Source organism: Malania oleifera, chromosome 4, assembly GCF_029873635.1.
Source record: "Malania oleifera isolate guangnan ecotype guangnan chromosome 4, ASM2987363v1, whole genome shotgun sequence".
Classification (NCBI taxonomy): Eukaryota; Viridiplantae; Streptophyta; class Magnoliopsida; order Santalales; family Ximeniaceae; genus Malania; species Malania oleifera.
In genome coordinates, this window is record NC_080420.1 from 98,226,047 (window position 1) to 98,243,216 (window position 17,170).

The 17,170-nt window shown below is 33.5% G+C and overlaps 1 protein-coding gene across 5 annotated transcripts; it reads left to right on the top strand.

Annotated features, from left to right (window-relative positions):
• The first annotated feature begins 3,811 nt into the window (after nt 1-3,811).
• Nucleotides 3,812-16,291, top strand: LOC131154284 (histone H3-like centromeric protein CENH3). 5 transcript variants are annotated; one of them, XM_058106960.1, is made up of 8 exons: nt 3,812-3,947; nt 4,026-4,066; nt 4,215-4,260; nt 4,451-4,578; nt 6,166-6,240; nt 9,352-9,427; nt 12,710-14,568; nt 14,698-16,291. In XM_058106960.1, the coding sequence occupies exons 1-7, from the start codon at nt 3,893-3,895 to the stop codon at nt 12,763-12,765; spliced, it is 477 nt and encodes a 158-aa protein (XP_057962943.1). In that variant the 5' UTR covers nt 3,812-3,892; the 3' UTR covers nt 12,766-14,568; nt 14,698-16,291. The 5 variants fall into 5 exon arrangements, with proteins under 5 accessions (XP_057962943.1, XP_057962941.1, XP_057962942.1 ...); XM_058106958.1 differs by having other exon boundaries at nt 4,026-4,061; XM_058106959.1 differs by lacking the exon at nt 14,698-16,291 and having other exon boundaries at nt 3,814-3,947; nt 4,026-4,061; nt 6,166-6,254; nt 12,710-12,849.
• Nucleotides 16,292-17,170: the final 879 nt, after the last annotated feature.

The window sequence follows — 17,170 nt, forward strand, 5'->3', positions numbered from 1 at the left end:
TCTTAGCAGCCTTGTTTTCTTGGTGTTGCCCCTTCCCTATCATGCTTCCGTCGCCGTCAAGAAACCACACCACAAACCATTGCATCCTCTGTTGCCACTGTGCTCATCACTCCGATCAAGCTTCTATAGGTACCATCAAGATCATCGTTCGACGATCTACTCATCGGTGGAAACCAGGACATCATCGGAGCTCGCGCATGCCTGCACGTGCTGCCGCCGTGTTCTGCTTTAGAATCCATGTGCCTCACGCACCAATTGCCTGCTGCCTACACGCGCTCTACGTGCCTGTTTCATCCTGCCACGTCAGCCCTAGTTGACGTCATCACATCACGTCAGCTTGCCACGTCAGCACTGTTAATCGTTGACCTAAGCGTTGATTGTTTGACTTTGACCATTGACCATTGACTGTTGACTTTCCATGGTTGACTTTTTAGGTCAAGTTCTCCTTACCTAGTTTTTTGTGTAGATTTCATTTTTGCAATCTATTTTTGCATATTGTATCTCTAAATGGATAAAAGGACATTTTTCTTCCTTACCCCATCAATACTATATTGGAGGGGACTAGGAATTATTTATCTTGGTCTCAAGCTATGCGCAGTTTTCTTAAGGGTTGCATGTTTTGGCAATATTGTATTGGTGCAATCACTATTCCTGTCAAAGAGGTAGCTGAAGAAGTTATTGCATTCACTCCTCACATAGTTGAATGAGATAGTCATAACCATATGATCCATAGTCATAACCATATGATCCTTACTTGGCTCTGGAACACTTCCATTCCTTCCATCTCCAATTTGCTGGGCAGCTTTGATGATGCAAAATATGCATGGGATATGTTGGCCAAACGATATTCCACTTCTCAGGGATCCATGAAATATTAGTTAGTGGTTGAGTTACATTAGCTCTAGCAAGAACCAAGGCAATCTATCAATGACTACTATGATCAGCTTCGCTTCCTTTGGGACCAAATTGACCTTTCTGATCCAACTTAGGCATGCTCAAAAGATGCTTAACAATATGCTTCTGTTCGAGAGGAATTCCGTCTTTATGAGTTCTTGATGTCACTTGACAAAGCCTATGAGCCCATTCGAGGTCAACTTCTTAATCGCAGTCCTCCTCCCTCTCTTGATACTGATGTAGGCACCCATGTATACTCTTAGACAATATATACAATAATACTTGTTCAGTATTTCTAACAATATGCATTGTCCAGCAAGACATGATGTTGTTGTGAGAATTTTACAAGCTTTTATAAATATTTTACAAATTTTTGACATGATAATTGGCAGAGAATGAAATATAGGAAATTAGCTATTATTCTTCCATGAGGAAGATAACATTTCAAACAAAATCAACCAACAAGGCATTTGGTATTGTATGAAATTTTAGTCATTAATATATCCTTATCTTTATGTAGCTTACTATTTAAAGCCAACCTTTTTAAATATCTCAACCATGATAGCCTTAGTGTGATTTATAGATTGTGATCATTTTTAGGCCATGTTTTATACATGAATGAATATATATATGACTTCTCTATCCTAAATATGTGCATTAATTAGAGTTTTTTGTGCAAATATTCTACACTAATGATATTGGTTTTATCAAAAAATGAATTGATTAAGAAAAGCAAAATCATTTTGCGTCATCAAATTGGCCAATACATGACTAAAATAAGGTCAAGAGATAGTCATATCATAACCATATAATGAGAAATGATCAATACATTACTTAAATAAGATCAAAACCTCCATGCTACTACTACTATGGGTGTGCAAACGATCGATTCGGCCAAATTAAATTAATTAACCAAATTAATCGAAATTTTTGATTAATAATAATCTCTAACCGAACCGACCGAATTAAGTGTGTAACCGAATCGTGCCCGATCAAACCAACTTTTCGGGTAATTCAGTTAATCAAATTTGACTAAAATAATTTAAGATTAATTATAAAAATAAAATATGATTGCAAATTTTAAAATTAATTATTAAATTAATGTTTACCCTTTCTTTTAATTGCAAGAGTTGAATTAGGAGAATTACATTGATTTAATAAATAAATTAACAAAATCAAACAATTATATAATATATAATATATTAGTTATATTTAATATTATTAATTTATATTTAATTTTTAATTAATTAATAATTCGGGTAATTTGGTTAATCGAATTAAAATTCCACATACCTGAACCAAAAACTGAATACCCGAAATTGTCCAAATCTGTAATCGAATCGAACCAAACCGATTGAACTCAGTCAGTTAATTTGGTTAATTCGGTTAAACCCGAATTATGCTCTCCCCTAACTACTACCATCATAAACTTAAGCTTATTGCCTTGCCAATCTTATATATGCATTTCCGCTATTTAATGCATGATAATTTGGTCTTCCTTCTTTTTCTTAATCAAATGGTTATATTTTTCTTTAACATGTTTTGGAGACTTACCTCGATCCATTGAGGTAAGTCTTTGGACTGCCTCGACATAGATGGCAAATTCAAGATGATAAATTAAAAGTGGAGAATGAAATATAAGTAAAAATATTTCAATAAAGTTGCTACTAATTTATTTTATCTAAGGCGAGATTAGAAGACCTAATTAATTACCACTGTTTAATTGATTAACTAGCTATACCAATTTGTGGTTAAAAGTTTGCATACCAGAGTAGGGTTTGAGAGTACCATTTTTGCGAACAAAAGGTATTAGCACCCTCTATATGAATATGACCATTAATTCTTCATTTAAAATATGGATTACCAGCATTTAAATATTGTTCCACTCTATGATCATTAAGTATCTCGTCAAGGAACAAATGACTTCCTTCACCTTGAGAATCTCAAAAAAAAAAAAAACATTATCATGCTACTTTCGAATTATATCACTGGATTGATTGAAGCTTTTTGAAGTTAAGTTCAAAACTCAAATTCATTTGTTATCCTTTGATAATGTTTATTTTCCTGAAGGCACACTTAATCATTCTAATATCACGTCCATATAATTCAAATTTCTGATTTTTTTTTAAACTTACCTAACATGCATTGACATTTATTTTTTGTTGTATTATCCCAATGTGAAGTGTAGACTATTTTTCCTAGTTGATATTATTATTTTTTGTTGAAAATTCTACTATCTAATATTTTTAATTTAATTGAAATTAGTGTGAGTGTTATTTTTAATATAATACATATTATTATGCTTGGAAAAACTCTTTTAGATATATTTCAATTGATTCAAATTGATCTAAATCTTACCCTAACCATTTGATTTATAATTATTTTTTATCAAATCAATAAGATCAAATGGATTGAAATTTTAAGCCTAATCCAAATGGACCAGCCTGACGATTTACGGTTTATAGACCGAAACAACTGACTTTCTTGGCTGTTGTAGTGGCGTGATCGCATTTGGAGAGCTACTTGATAATTTTCTTGACAAAATTCTAGCAACTATATCCAAAGCAATCATAAACTTACAGTGCAGGTTCTCCTACGAGAAGAATCATGTTATTTGAACCTAATGAGTTATTTGAAATCTAAATATTAGTATTATATAAAATTATATAATTATAATTTATTAATTCCATTTAGCTATAAACTGACAATTTTTTTTTAAATACAAAATTTTGATTTGGTATTTGGTTTTGTTAATAATCGAATCAAATAAAATTGATTATACAGCTAGATTATGTTTCGCAAAATTAAATAAATCTATATGAAATTGAGCGGGAATTTTATTTTTAGCTCTCAACTGACGTCAGCACCGGTTTCCCCAACGGGAAAAACCAAAATCAGAAACCGAAAAAGTGTTTTTCAAAAACAAAAACATGAAATTAGTTTCCAAAAGCAAATACCGCTGCCAGAGCTTCACGGTCGAGCTTCGACTCATCCGTCCATGGCGAGAGCCAAAACTGCTGCTCACAAGAAACCAAGTCGACGTCGCTCATCTGGTCAGACTCAGATCTCTCTCTCTCTCTCTCTCTCTCTCTCGTCGTAAACCCTGATATTCTCTCTCCTAAAACTCGCAGCCGCCGGAGTGGCCTCACCGGCGAGCCCTGGAACGAGTTCGGTACATTTTTTCTCTTTTTTTTTTTTTTTTTTTTTTTTTTTTTTTTCTGATTTGGAAAATTTTTAATCTATTGTTTTGTTCTTTTAAAAGTTTGGTACAGTTATATCTTACTCAGTTCTGAAAAAACCATTTTGGGGAAAATTTACAGCCAGGTGGTAGACGTTCGACTAGGGCAGCGGAGGCTGCGTCACGAAGTGAGTTTTTGTCGGTATTTGGTTCGAATTTTGGAAATAATTTTGCCCCTGCTTTCCAAAGCAACGATCATATTTATTTTTGGTATTCGAAATGTTAATAATGCAGGGATTTTTCTTCTTTTCTAATTTCGGTTTTCTAGAAATTTGTTTGAGTGAAGTTGGGGGTCTGGAATGATTTTGGTCCTTTCAGGTGAAGCTGGTTCGCGAAGGGCGCCAAGGCGTCACCGCTATAGGCCGGGAACGGTTGCTCTTCAGGAGATTCGACGCTTTCAAAAGACTTGGAATCTGCTGATCCCAGCTGCTCCTTTCATTAGAACTGTGAGTTTGTTAGATCACTTATCATTTGAAGTAGATTAAAATGAAACATATTCCCAGGCTAGACTGCTATTCGCTGTATTTTTGCATTGTTAGCTACTAATATTATCTTGAACCCTTTGAAACTGTTTCTTGTATAATTTATTTAAGATTGTAGATACTCAACTTAACTGTACGAACCTTACTTAGACTATTTGACTTGCACCCAGTGACAAAAATTAACATATTCACGTGGGCAGTTTTGTAACCTACATATGAGTTGTTGTACAATGGAATTAAATTTAACTTAGATGGAGAATAAAGTTACTCCCTTTTTGTAGCGTTATAGACTTCATTTTCGGTTAAACACCCCAAATGGAATGATGATTGGCAATAAATTATTTATTATTCAAATTGGTAATATTGTCTTTGATCTGCTTTGAATATATGTGGCTCTAATTGAGGACAGGATGTGGTGAATTTGTTTAAAATTTTTCTAATTGTGTCAAAAAGATGAACTGTGGAATGAATAGAACAACTGGATAAAAATGTCTACTTGCCATTTAGCAAACTTTATTTTCCATCAAATAGACCTTCTGCATTTCTACCGTCTTATGAAATTTGTCCTTTAGAATTTCATTTTTGTTGATTCAATGCAAAGTATGATTTATGCTTCTTAGCATTTAAATATAATAACTGTATATTGGTCATGCCCATAAGGCAAAGATGTGGCTGCAAGGATACACATTGAGGACGTAAATGTGAAAATTCCTGATATTCTGTGAGAAGATGCAGCGGGATTTATTTAGAACTAAACACATGTTTAATATATATATACATCGATATTTTACCACATTCTATCTAAAATGTAAATAACAAATATGAATGGGTTCAAATAAATCATAAAACAAGATATGTGTAAAAGAACAAGCATTTTAAGAATGCTATACAATTATTTAGAAATTAGCAACTACAGCATTTTTCATATAAAATAGATGCCATGCTATCACTTTTGATTTTCTAACTGCTCACAAATATTTCATCTATTTACAATGTTAAATATCTATGTACAAGTGTAAGATACTTTGTGATGCATCAAGATACTTCTTTTGAAATATCGATGTGAATTCAAATAGAATGTAAAGAGTATTGGTTATAAAACATATATAGCCACCCTCTAAAACTATTTGAGCTCATAGATGCTCCTACACACCTAAAAAGTATGTGCAGATACATAGTTTTGGAATCTCCAAAAAGCAAGTTTTGGAATCTCCAAAAAGCACCTGAGGTTAACAGTCAAGATTCACGAACTAGTGTTCCACAGAATTTTACATCAGTGAGTGGCTACTGCCTATTGTAACCCATCAGTTGTTTAGTGCTTGCTGAAGGCGACCTTATGGTGCAATAGAACTGACAGAATGTCTCCACTCCAGCGCTCTTGAATATTGCTATTTGTTCTAATATAGTTTTAAGGAATTTTATACATAGTTATTTGTTAGTGTTTCTATTTGTTGTGCATGTTCTTCTTCTGGTTGCAATCATTGATTTCTTTTAAATTTTTTATATGAGGTTAAATCGGTTAGTGATAGTCATTCTTATCATTTGTGGCAGGTAAAAGAAATTAGCAATTTCTATGCTCCAGAAATTGGTCGTTGGACAGCTGAAGCTCTAACAGCACTTCAGGAGGTATCGTCCACCATGTATGTGGAGACTTCTTTATGTTACTGCAGGCATGCTTTTAAAGTATTGTATCTTGGAGATATGGCTTATGTTAGGCCACTAGTTTTTACTAGAATATTAAATTGACTATCATGGTGTTGCTGAAAAAAAAAACACAATTTTTTTGGAGATGGTGTAGAAAATAAATTAATAATTCAAAACAATATATTTTTCCATTCCCTACCTCAACATGTCTTCCAATGTTTTCCCTATAAATTTCTATCAGTTAATGTTTTTGCTGTGATGATTCTAATAACATATTAAATTTCTAGTCGAAGCTATTTATCAAATTTACATTGGCACCACAATTTCAAGTGGTTTCATAAACAAGAATTTGTGTGGTGTGGGTGTGCTTATGGAACTTGGAAGCACCAGGCTTCTAAAGCTCGGTGGGTAAACTAGACGGTTAGCGCTTCTAGTTTTCAGTCATAATTCTAAGATCATTATGTTAGCACTTATTATGGAAAGATCATGCTACTGTTATAATAGATTTGTGACTAATTATTGGTTTTCTTTATTTCGAATGACAATCTTTGTTGAGATTAGTCATTAGAATTAATATGATAAAGATGGGCTCATGATACTAGTTATGCTGGATAATTTTACCATAACTTGCTTTCTTTAAAAAAGAAAAACTATAACTTTCTTGGATTTGTGGATTGAATATTATAAAGTAAATGCAACTGTGTTCCTGTTATATACTTATATGCTTGAAATTTCTTGTGGCATGGGTTCTTAGATGTAGCCTCCTTGGTTTCACTCAATTTAAGCGTAGAAACAACCATTAGACATGGATAATTTTCTTGGACTTAACTGATATCAAAATTCACAATGCCCAATTTTGCTGGGTTTCTGAGATATAGTTGGGACTGGTTTCTGTATCTAAATGAGGCTTGGGTCAAATATAAACCACGAGTTCCTAACTGTATAGGCAAAACCATTCTCCCTGTAGTAGAGTCCGGAGGCTCAACCTTCATTCAAATTAATGGTAATTCTCTCTGGTATGGGAGATGAAAAGAAACTCACTGCTATTTGTAGATTTATCACCAACTTCTAGATTGACCTTGTAAATGGGCAATCCTGCAAAACATGGATAGTGTTCTCATGAATATGGTGGCAATGATTTGACCACTGCCTTGAGTTATGTCACCTGGGCATTTGCTGTCATTATGAGGAGGCTGTTTGAATGCAATACAGAAGGAACCTCAGCTTGAGAGAATGCTTCAGTTTCTTTAAGGTCAGTGGGTTTTCTGTTTCTAAGATTGTAACATACTAAAAAGAAATAATAAATAAATTTATTGTTATATTCAAGAAATTTGCTTATTGATCTTCAACTTTACTAAGCCCACAAAGTATAGTGTGGTGCTTTAGCTGAGCATGTGTGTGCATTTGGGAGAGAAAAGTAAAGATTTTCATGTCTGACTCTGGTATAGGGATAAGAACTGAATTTTCTTAAAAAATGTCAAACATTAAAATATTGCACCATACTGTCATGGAACAGTGTGGGTGCTGATAGAACTGCTATATTCTCTCCCTGTGAATAAGAAATATATTCAACTTAAAATGCAGCATCTGCGATTGATTTTGGTTCTTGTTAAAATTTGACGTGGATGATGCCAGCATTTATCCCAATCACCAGTTGTTGTAACTTGGCCAAATCTGCAATCTTTCTATTGCTTGTTTCATTTCCTGACCTCTTATCTGTGCTATCTTTAATGGAGCTATGTAGGGTCAAGGTTTTTTCTAGTGCCTTTGCCTTTTAAGACAGCAATGGTGATGTTCTTATCTGAAAAAAGGAAATACAGACAGGCAATGTGTGTTAAGAGTCATTCTTGGTGCCATCATCATCCATGTTTATAATGTGCCCCATTATAGCTTCAACTCAATTCAACGAGGTGATAGTTATTTGTGGAACTCTTTGTCGCCATCTGCTCTATCTAGTGCCATATCTTTGGTTTAATTACAGGCTATCATGTCTTGTCTTTCTGTAGCATTTTTAACTAACTAATCAAACCATTTCTAACTCGCATGGTCATGGATTTTATTGCAACCAATCATTCTTGGCTGACTTAGTCTCTAGTGCATCACTTTGTTGGCAGTTTCTTGTTTTTAGGGGTTGTTTGATATCATTTCTGGTTTTCCATTTTTGTTTTTTGAGTTTACAGCAGTAGGTTACAACAATGTGTTCGTTTATGTTTCTAGGATTTTATTTTTGTTGCCCTTTGTGGATTAAATCATTCATTTTTATAAATTTTTTAATTAAAATTAAAATGAAATGATAATATGAATTTAAAATATAATTAAAATTTAAAAATCCATAAAATTTCTAAAAATTTGAAAAAAAAAATTTAAAAATAATAAGTCATTCAGTGGGCCTTTTTTTTTTTTTTTTTTTAACCAAGTTTCAATTCTCATGTACAATAGGATTGTTCTTAGAGCACAATAAGTTTAAACTAATTATAATAAATTTCTATTTTTATTATAATATTTTAAATTTGTATTCTTTTGTAATTTTATTACTTAATCATATTTTTAATTGTTATCTGATTCAATGACAAAAAAAATATGAGTTCAATTAGGTTTTTAATTTGTTTTAGTTTTGGAAAATGTTAATCAAATAGGTTGCTAGATTGTGAAACATCTCTTAATTTATGTATATGTTTTCTTGAATTCTTGGGGTATATTTTACTTGTTGCAAAACCATTCACACTGTCTTCTTCATACCTATTGTTTATCTTCAGGTGAATATTATGAAGGCAATTTTCAGAGAATTAGTTGCCCAATGTAGTGTTGTATCATATGGCTTTAGAATGGAGTTCCAAAAGATGACATGTGAATCTGGCCCTATATAGTAGTTGTTTTTTGACCCAGAGCTGATGATATATGATACATGTTTCATTTGGCAGCACTTCTCAATTCTGGAAAGGCAAAATTATGAACCAATTTCAGCTTTTCCATTCATATGTGACTATGTCCAATAGGATAGAGGATATATTGTTACAAAAACTTGTTTGTATGTTTGTTCTTGTAGACTGCTTTAGCAGCTTCTTCTATACTTACCTTAAGTTTATTCTATAGGCTGCAGAGGATTTTTTGGTTCATTTGTTTGAAGATGCAATGCTGTGTGCAATTCATGCAAAGCGTGTTACACTAAGTAAGTGAGACTTATCACACTCATGGTTTCTTTATTGTTATTTTAGAGAAAAATCTTGCATTTTTAATTTCTGTGTCCCTGTGCACTTGGTGTGGAGCATGCATTGATGCTCCAGTTAAAAAAATTGAAATCATTGCCAAAATTTTTCATCTTTCTCGTTCTCATGCAATTTCTTTTTGTTTTGGAGATATTTCAGTTTTTTTTTCACCTTTTCCACCGCTTCATGTCTATGTTTGAAGAGCATTGTTAACTTTGTATATTTGGATAAGAAATCTATCATGGTGTGGTTTGTGGTACCTGCAAATCCTAGTCCTTCTATCTTTTAGGTCAGTCCATATTCCTCCATAATTATTACTAGATGGTAATACTGACGTGAATTCTGAATTAGTTTGAACCTTTAGACACATTCACATTGCATAATAATTTCTAAAACACTAAATCTCACAATCCAAAGGTTCAACTAAATATTTTTTGTGCGACATATACATTTTTATTAGTGGCTCTAGAGCATTACTCTATTATAATTTTTCTTTTTCAATTCATTATTAATCTGATTACGAATGAAAACTCCTTTTAAATTTAGAAACACTTCAATATCTTGTTTTACATATATGCATGTGGCTACGCTTCTTAAAATGTGTATGCATAAGCATAACCTAGAGATAGGGAAATAATCTAGGCTGGCTCTATTTTCTTGGCAAGAAGGACAAGAAAAAGAAGAGAAGGAATGAAAGAAAGGAAGCCTAAATGAGGCCCGCTCTTAGCATATAAAAAATCTAAGCTAAACTCTATGGGTCAAAGTCCTAAGGTAGCCCAGCCCCACCTACTGCGATAGGTTAAAGAAGAATAAGTGTTCTAGTTTAGTTAGTTTAAAGAAATAAATCAAGTGTAAAGGTTTAAAGTAATTACCATAGCTGCAAAGGCACAAAGTAAGCTCTCCATCATGTAGTTGTGCTATGAAAAAATCTAAAACCTTTAGGAACTCTTAACTTCCATTTTAGCTTAAATTTGCATAGGTGTGATAGTACAAGAATGAATTTAACTACCAATTAAATAGGAATTCAATAAAGTTGCTAAAATATTTAGGTTGGAGTAATTTTTCAGTCATTTTTGAGTCCAAATCCATTTAATGTAACTAAACATCTTATTGATAGTTACAAGGAACTATTGAGCTTAGGCTCGACAATGTCCTAAGAAGTTCTACCTAATAAGTGGATAGAACACATAAAGAATCAAATTAAGATTGATCATCAATACCTTGTATGAAAGGCGTACTATCGCTAAAATTAATCTTCTAAACTCGAAAGAATTCAAAAGAACTATGAAAAATGTAGGAGAGAGGTTTCATATTCCTCATTAAAATCAATTATCTAAACTTAAAAGGATTCAAACAACTACAAATCTAAGCAAGCAAATCATGACTATCAAAATTAATTTTTATGGGCCAACTTGAGCACATTAATCAAACATGTTCAAACAAACTACATATAACACATCAAATATAAAATATTTATGAGATTGTTTAGGAGTATACTTGTACAAAGTTGCAATTTTCCTTGCAGTTATCTGCAAAAAATAATTTACAAATTAACTTTACATCCAAGAACCATGAAGCCATTTAAGGTTGAAAAGTAAATGTTGATGATTTGAATGCCCAAAATCATGAAACTAGAATATGCTCAGTTTGGTATTTTCAAATATCCTCTTAACTACAATTTTTCGACTAATTTTTAGGAAGTTGAAAAAGTTAGGTTTTTGAGAACTTAATGGAATCTATGAACATTTACATTGTATCATAGAGAAGAATGCCAAAGTCATGACGAACACTAAAATGTCGTAGCAAGAGAGGTTCTAATATCAACACAACAAACAAAATCATGAATGTTGTAGCAAGAGAGGGTAGAGTTGCAAAGAGAACACCAAAGTTTTGAAGAACACCATAATGTGGTAGTAAGAAAGGGCATTGTAGCAGAAAAGGCCGGCCTTGAGCTGTGATGAACACCACAATTGACAGCTAACAAAAGAGAAAAGGAAATTAGATGGGGTGGAGGGATTAGGGTTCAACTTGCAAGGAGGCGTACAACAACAGGGTTAGTTCTCCAAGCAACTTGGAGGGACAAATCAAATGGGGAATTGAGTAGGGCAAACAATAGTGGGCATAGCTCAACGGTGTGCGGTGGTCGAGCACTTTTAGTGACGAATGGAAAGCAGTCACTAAAAGTGCCATTTAGTGACCAATATATGTTCTGTCACTACTCTTTAATGACACATAAAAGATCCGTTACCAATACTTTCTCTTCAGTGACTGATAAAGTTTTGTCACTAACAAATTTTCTAGTGCACCTTTTGCAAACAATATAAACTGTCCCTAATAATAAGTTAATAGTGACGAAAGTCTAAACTGCCACTAATAATTGAACAATTATGACTGCACAAAGTAATACTAAAAACCAGTAGAAATGAATGTTGCGTCACTATTAATCTAAACCAACATGCACTATTAGTGACGACTCATTTCCATCACTAATAACCATATATCTTGGCATAAAAAAAATTTGTGCCCAAATTTTCACCAAAATTTTGACTTCCAGTGGTGAATGTTTTAGTGATGAACATAATTTCGCACTAAAAATCCATTATTAGTAACACACATTATATTGGACCATTGGTCACTAAAAGTCAACAATTAGTGACTCATGATTATTCCGTCACCAATAGTAACCCTTTAGTAATGAAATTTTGTCCACCACTAAAAATTTCATCACTAAAAGTGACAATTATTGTAGAGTTAATTCCAGCAACAGTTGATGAATACATGTTGATCCTAAATAAAGAGTTATTGCATTTTGGTTTAAAACTTAACTTTGATTTGCATGTGTTTGCGTAAAGGATTAAAGTTTTGTAGCTTCTGAGTTTTGCTTAGTACTTTTTAGTTTTTGATTTTTTTTGGTTTTGCACATCTTGAATCCTATTGAGTTTGGTTGGCTTGGTTTCGGTTGGAGACTCCAAATTAGGATAACATTAGCTTTGAACGAAAAAAAAAAAATATAAAAAGGACATTTGCTTTGTATGAGAAAATGATAGAAATTGTATTGGGTGTCATCAGAAAAATAGGAAAGATGGACACTTGTCCAATAAGGCATTGGAGGTATCTACTTCTATATTGTTATGCTGATTCATGGTGTTGCATGCCAATTGTTTGGTTTCAATTTTTTCAATTTTAGGTGCTATACTACCTTGTGGTATGTTTAAATGAATCTTTTTCATTTGCTTGCTTCTCAGTGAAGAAGGATTGGGAGCTAGCACGGCGACTTGGAGGGAAAGGGCAGCCTTGGTGAGACTCGGTGCATCATGCTGACAACTAACACTTATTTTACAGGTTGTAACCATTCTAAATTTGAAATATATTCCTATCATTTGTAGCATGTTAATTCTTGTATTGTAAGTGGTTGGCCATTTTTTTTAATGTAAGAGAATAGTTACTCCTAAAGAACTAGAACTGCAAACATAGGAAGACTGAGCCATTTTATTAGGTCATGGCTCATGAAATCCTTATTTTTGGAATAGAATAATTATAATAGAAGATTTGGATTATTTGTACAAAAAAATGTTGTTGTCAGAAAGCGTGTTATTGTGAATGATCCTTGTCACCATACTACTAATTATTTTAATTTGAGTTCTTTTCTTTCTAAGAGATGAAATGGAAAACTTGGTTGAAGCGTAATGGCCTTATGTCTGTAACTGTCATATATATATATATGACAGGTGAGGTAATGAAATATGATTTTTGAAAATTATGAATTTGGAGTCGCTACTAACCTATTATTTACCTACGTGTGGATAGAACACCTAATTACTAATTTGATTGGTCACTATACTAAATTTAGGCCAAGAAACCAGTAGTCTTGGTCTGTGTATACCAGAAATGGGATTGGGAGTTCGATTATGTAAGGAGAAGGTATTTGTATTGTTTACACACGTTTAATGAACGATACCTAATTAATTATGAATTATTTCTAAATTGAATTTAAGTCTTTAATTAACTCATTTTTAAAATAAAAAAAAATAAATGAATAAAATTAAAAAGAGATTAAAAATTACGGTGCGATTTATGAATGTGTAATAAGGCCTAATACGAGGGGATCTTGTTAGATAAATCCTTGGCTATTATAAGTGAGGTGTAAAATACCTCATTGCCTTTTTAAAAATCATAGGGACATATTTACATAAAAATCAAGAAAATTATCAAAAATATCTTTAAAAAATGTTCTCATATTTTTAAAAATTTTGTAGAAATTTTTTTGAGCATTTTAACTTTTTTATTTTTTTTTTCAAAAATTTTTGGGATTTTTCAAATACTTTTTCCTCATTTTTTTTATTTTCCATTTTTTCAAGTTAAAATAATTCAAAATATTTTCCTTCAAAAATTATTTTCCAAATTTTTCCTGCTATTTTCTCTAATTTTTAAGATTAAAAAATTAAATTAAATGATAAATAAATATAAAATAAATAAAGAAGTAAAAATAAAAAACAAAAATGGCTCAAGTTTGAATCGGGTCATGCCAGTGGGTGCCACATGTCATCCACTATGGTGACACGTGGCATTTATTATTATTTTTTGTTTTTATTTTTTTGAAAATAGGGTGATGTTATCCTGACGCGTGTCAACACTCGATTGACTATCACTTTGAAACATGGATCACTAATGGGGTGAAGATTTGATCGTCCAGAGAAAATACAGATCAGACGTGTGTAGACTGAGCCACGTTGCCCCTGAAACATTTGGTCCAAAATGTGCCACGCGTCACCGCATGGCAGTGACATGTGGCTCGCTATCCCCCAATATAAAAACAATTTTTTGTTTTTGTTTTTGTTTTTGTTTTTTTCATTTTTTTAGTCCTCTTTGTCTTCAGTTCTCTCCTTTCTCTCTACTCTCCCCTTTCTCTATGTCTATTCCCCTTCTACTCTCCTTTATGCTCTCTTTGTTTCCCTTCTATTCTCCTTTATGTTTTCAGTGCTTCCCAATTCTACGAAGCTCTCTCCATCTCTATTATGCTCTCAAACGTACGAGGCTCCCTCTCTCACTCTCTATCTAGGGTTTCAGATATGCAAGGATCTCTCTCTTTGTCTCTCTCAGATCTGTGAGGCTCTCTTTAGATTTGATCTCTTTGATCTATTTTAGTTTCTGATCTCTCTCTTCTGGTCTATTCTCTCACATTTTTCTTTTTCTCTTTTCTGATCTCACCTATTGTTTTTGTTCTTTTATGCAGATTTTGATCTACACGAAGGAAAGGAGCTCTTGAATACCCTCAGATCTGATCCCAAAAGCTCAAGATGAGTATCATTTCTTTCTATTTTTCATTTTTGCTTGGATCATGTAGTCTAGATCTGTGTTTTGGGTTTGAGTTGGATCTGTGTTTTGAGTTCGAGTTGAGTTTGGTAAACCCAATGGGTTGGATTCGGGTCGACTCGAGTGAGTCAACTCGCTGGGTCTTAAGGGGTTCTAGGCCTGGGTTAGGACGTGTGGGCTCAGGTCCACAATTGGGCTTGACTTGAATGGGTTTTGGGAGATAGGGTTAGGCTTTGGTTAGGGCTTGGTCATGTCAAGCCCACTTGGGCTAGACCCTGGACTGGTCGTTATGTCAAGTTGGGCTTGAGTGCATTTGGGCTTTGTTTTTTAACACAATGGGCTTGTGGGCTTTTGAAACAGTGGGCTATGAGTCTTATTTTACAACAATGGGCTTAGGACCTATTTAAAACAAAATGAGCTTGGGCATATTAAAAAAAAAAAAGGGCCTCTAGGCTTGTTTTAAAACAGTGGGCTTCAGACTTTTTAAAACTGGGCTTATTTTAAAAGAGTGGGCTTTGAGTTTTTCAAAGTTAGGCTTATGGGCTTATTAAAAAAAAAAAATCGCGCGATTGAGGCTTTTCAAAGCTGGGCTCCTGGGCTTCTTTTGAAACAAGGATTTGTGGGCTTAGGTTTGGGGGTTTAGACAATGGGCTTAAGGGTTGAGTTGGCCAGTAGGCTTTATGTGTCTGCTTGCTTGGGAGATGCTCCCTTCCTCCTTTGACGGAGTACCTGTAATATATTACAACTATGAAAGAAGAAAGCCATAAACAACTGTACTTGTCTTGTGTCTTCTATTCCTTCGGGTCTTCTTATCCCTGAGGTCTCCTCTTTTTGTGCTCCTGCTCCTCTGTTTGGGGCGTTCTCTGGTCTAGACTTCTATCCCTTCTAGTTGGTAGGGAAGCCTTCGAGTTGCAAGGCAATGGGTTTCGCAGCTCTCTTCTGTGAGAAGGGTAGGATGTTACACACCCCTCTTTTTTTAGGGTTTTATCCTTTAGACTTCACCAGTAGACCCCTTCTCTCACTATGATACCTCTAAATTATTTCCTCTTTGATTTCTCTCTTTCTTGGTGTGTCCTCTACCCTCTATGAAGGCCTTCCTTTTCCAACCCTTTCCTTTCCCCGCGCGTGCTTTCCTTCCTATAGCAAGAAATCCCATCATTTTTTGTGATTTGGTCGATTCTCTTCCTTTATGGGTCCTTGGCTGAAGATTGAGATGGGATACATGTAAATCTTGAAATTTTATCCAATTAATTATAGAATCACTCAAAAATTTCTCCATTTGCTGCTTGATTTCTTTTTGTTTTTGGATGCAAGTACCCACGAGGATGCTTGGGGATATTCTGTGCAGCGCGCATAATTTTTTTGTTTCCCCCCCTGTATTTTTTGTATTTTTGTATTTCTTTGTGATGTATTTTTCTTTATTCCTAATGTATTTTCATGTATTTTGTATTTAATATGTTTGTACAAAAAAAATGAAATGGATAAAAATGTTATTTAAAGAGGTCCGGTTAAAATTGGGTGTCTACAATGAGAATGTATATTTTTTTTCATATCCAATGTTGGATGAAATAATAAGAAATAGGCAAAGAATAACAATTACCTCTAGTTCCAATACTCCTAAGAAAAGTTATTATTCGAATGAAATGTAATTTGAAATGAATGAAACAAATAACTACACTAAAGTGCCCTCCCCCATTGGAGATCAACAACATTCATTTGAAGAAACTCAAAGAATGAACCAAAAAAAAAAGAATAAAAGAAGTTGCAAAAAAGAGCAAAAAAAACCAACCCTATAAATTTATAACAATCCTCCTTTAGGAGTAGGTCACATCCTCTCCAAAAAAAGAAGAAAAACAAGAGATTTGTCTTGGGGTCCTTTGTTGCACAATAATGAAAAGAGGTGCTCACTCCATTCACTAGATTTTAAGTTCATTATGCAAATTTGCATAATAATTACCATATATAAGGCCTCTTTATTTATACTCTTAATCTTATATATAATTAAAATTTTGGGGATAAAGGAAATTTTGGTCCTGAACTTGTCACTTAAATCTGATTAGCTCATTGTACTTTAATTTCTAGAAATGTAGTCATCAAAGTTATTGAATTGGTTCAATGTCATCAAAAAGCTAATGATCGTTAAAGAGACAAGATGGAATGCTTCTCTAACATCTCAGTCAACATCCCCCTGTCATTGACTCACTCGAAAAATGAGCAGCTAAAAAGCTATCCCAAGTATAGGAGTTACGTCGTGTAATATTAAGTACAAGGGCTAGATCGTCTCCTCAGGGAATGCGTTTTAATATCAAAATTTACGTTCTTCCAATCGAAATTAAAAAGGTACTGAACTCAGTTCAGATTCGGGATTTTCAAAATTGTGGAGACCTAATTTA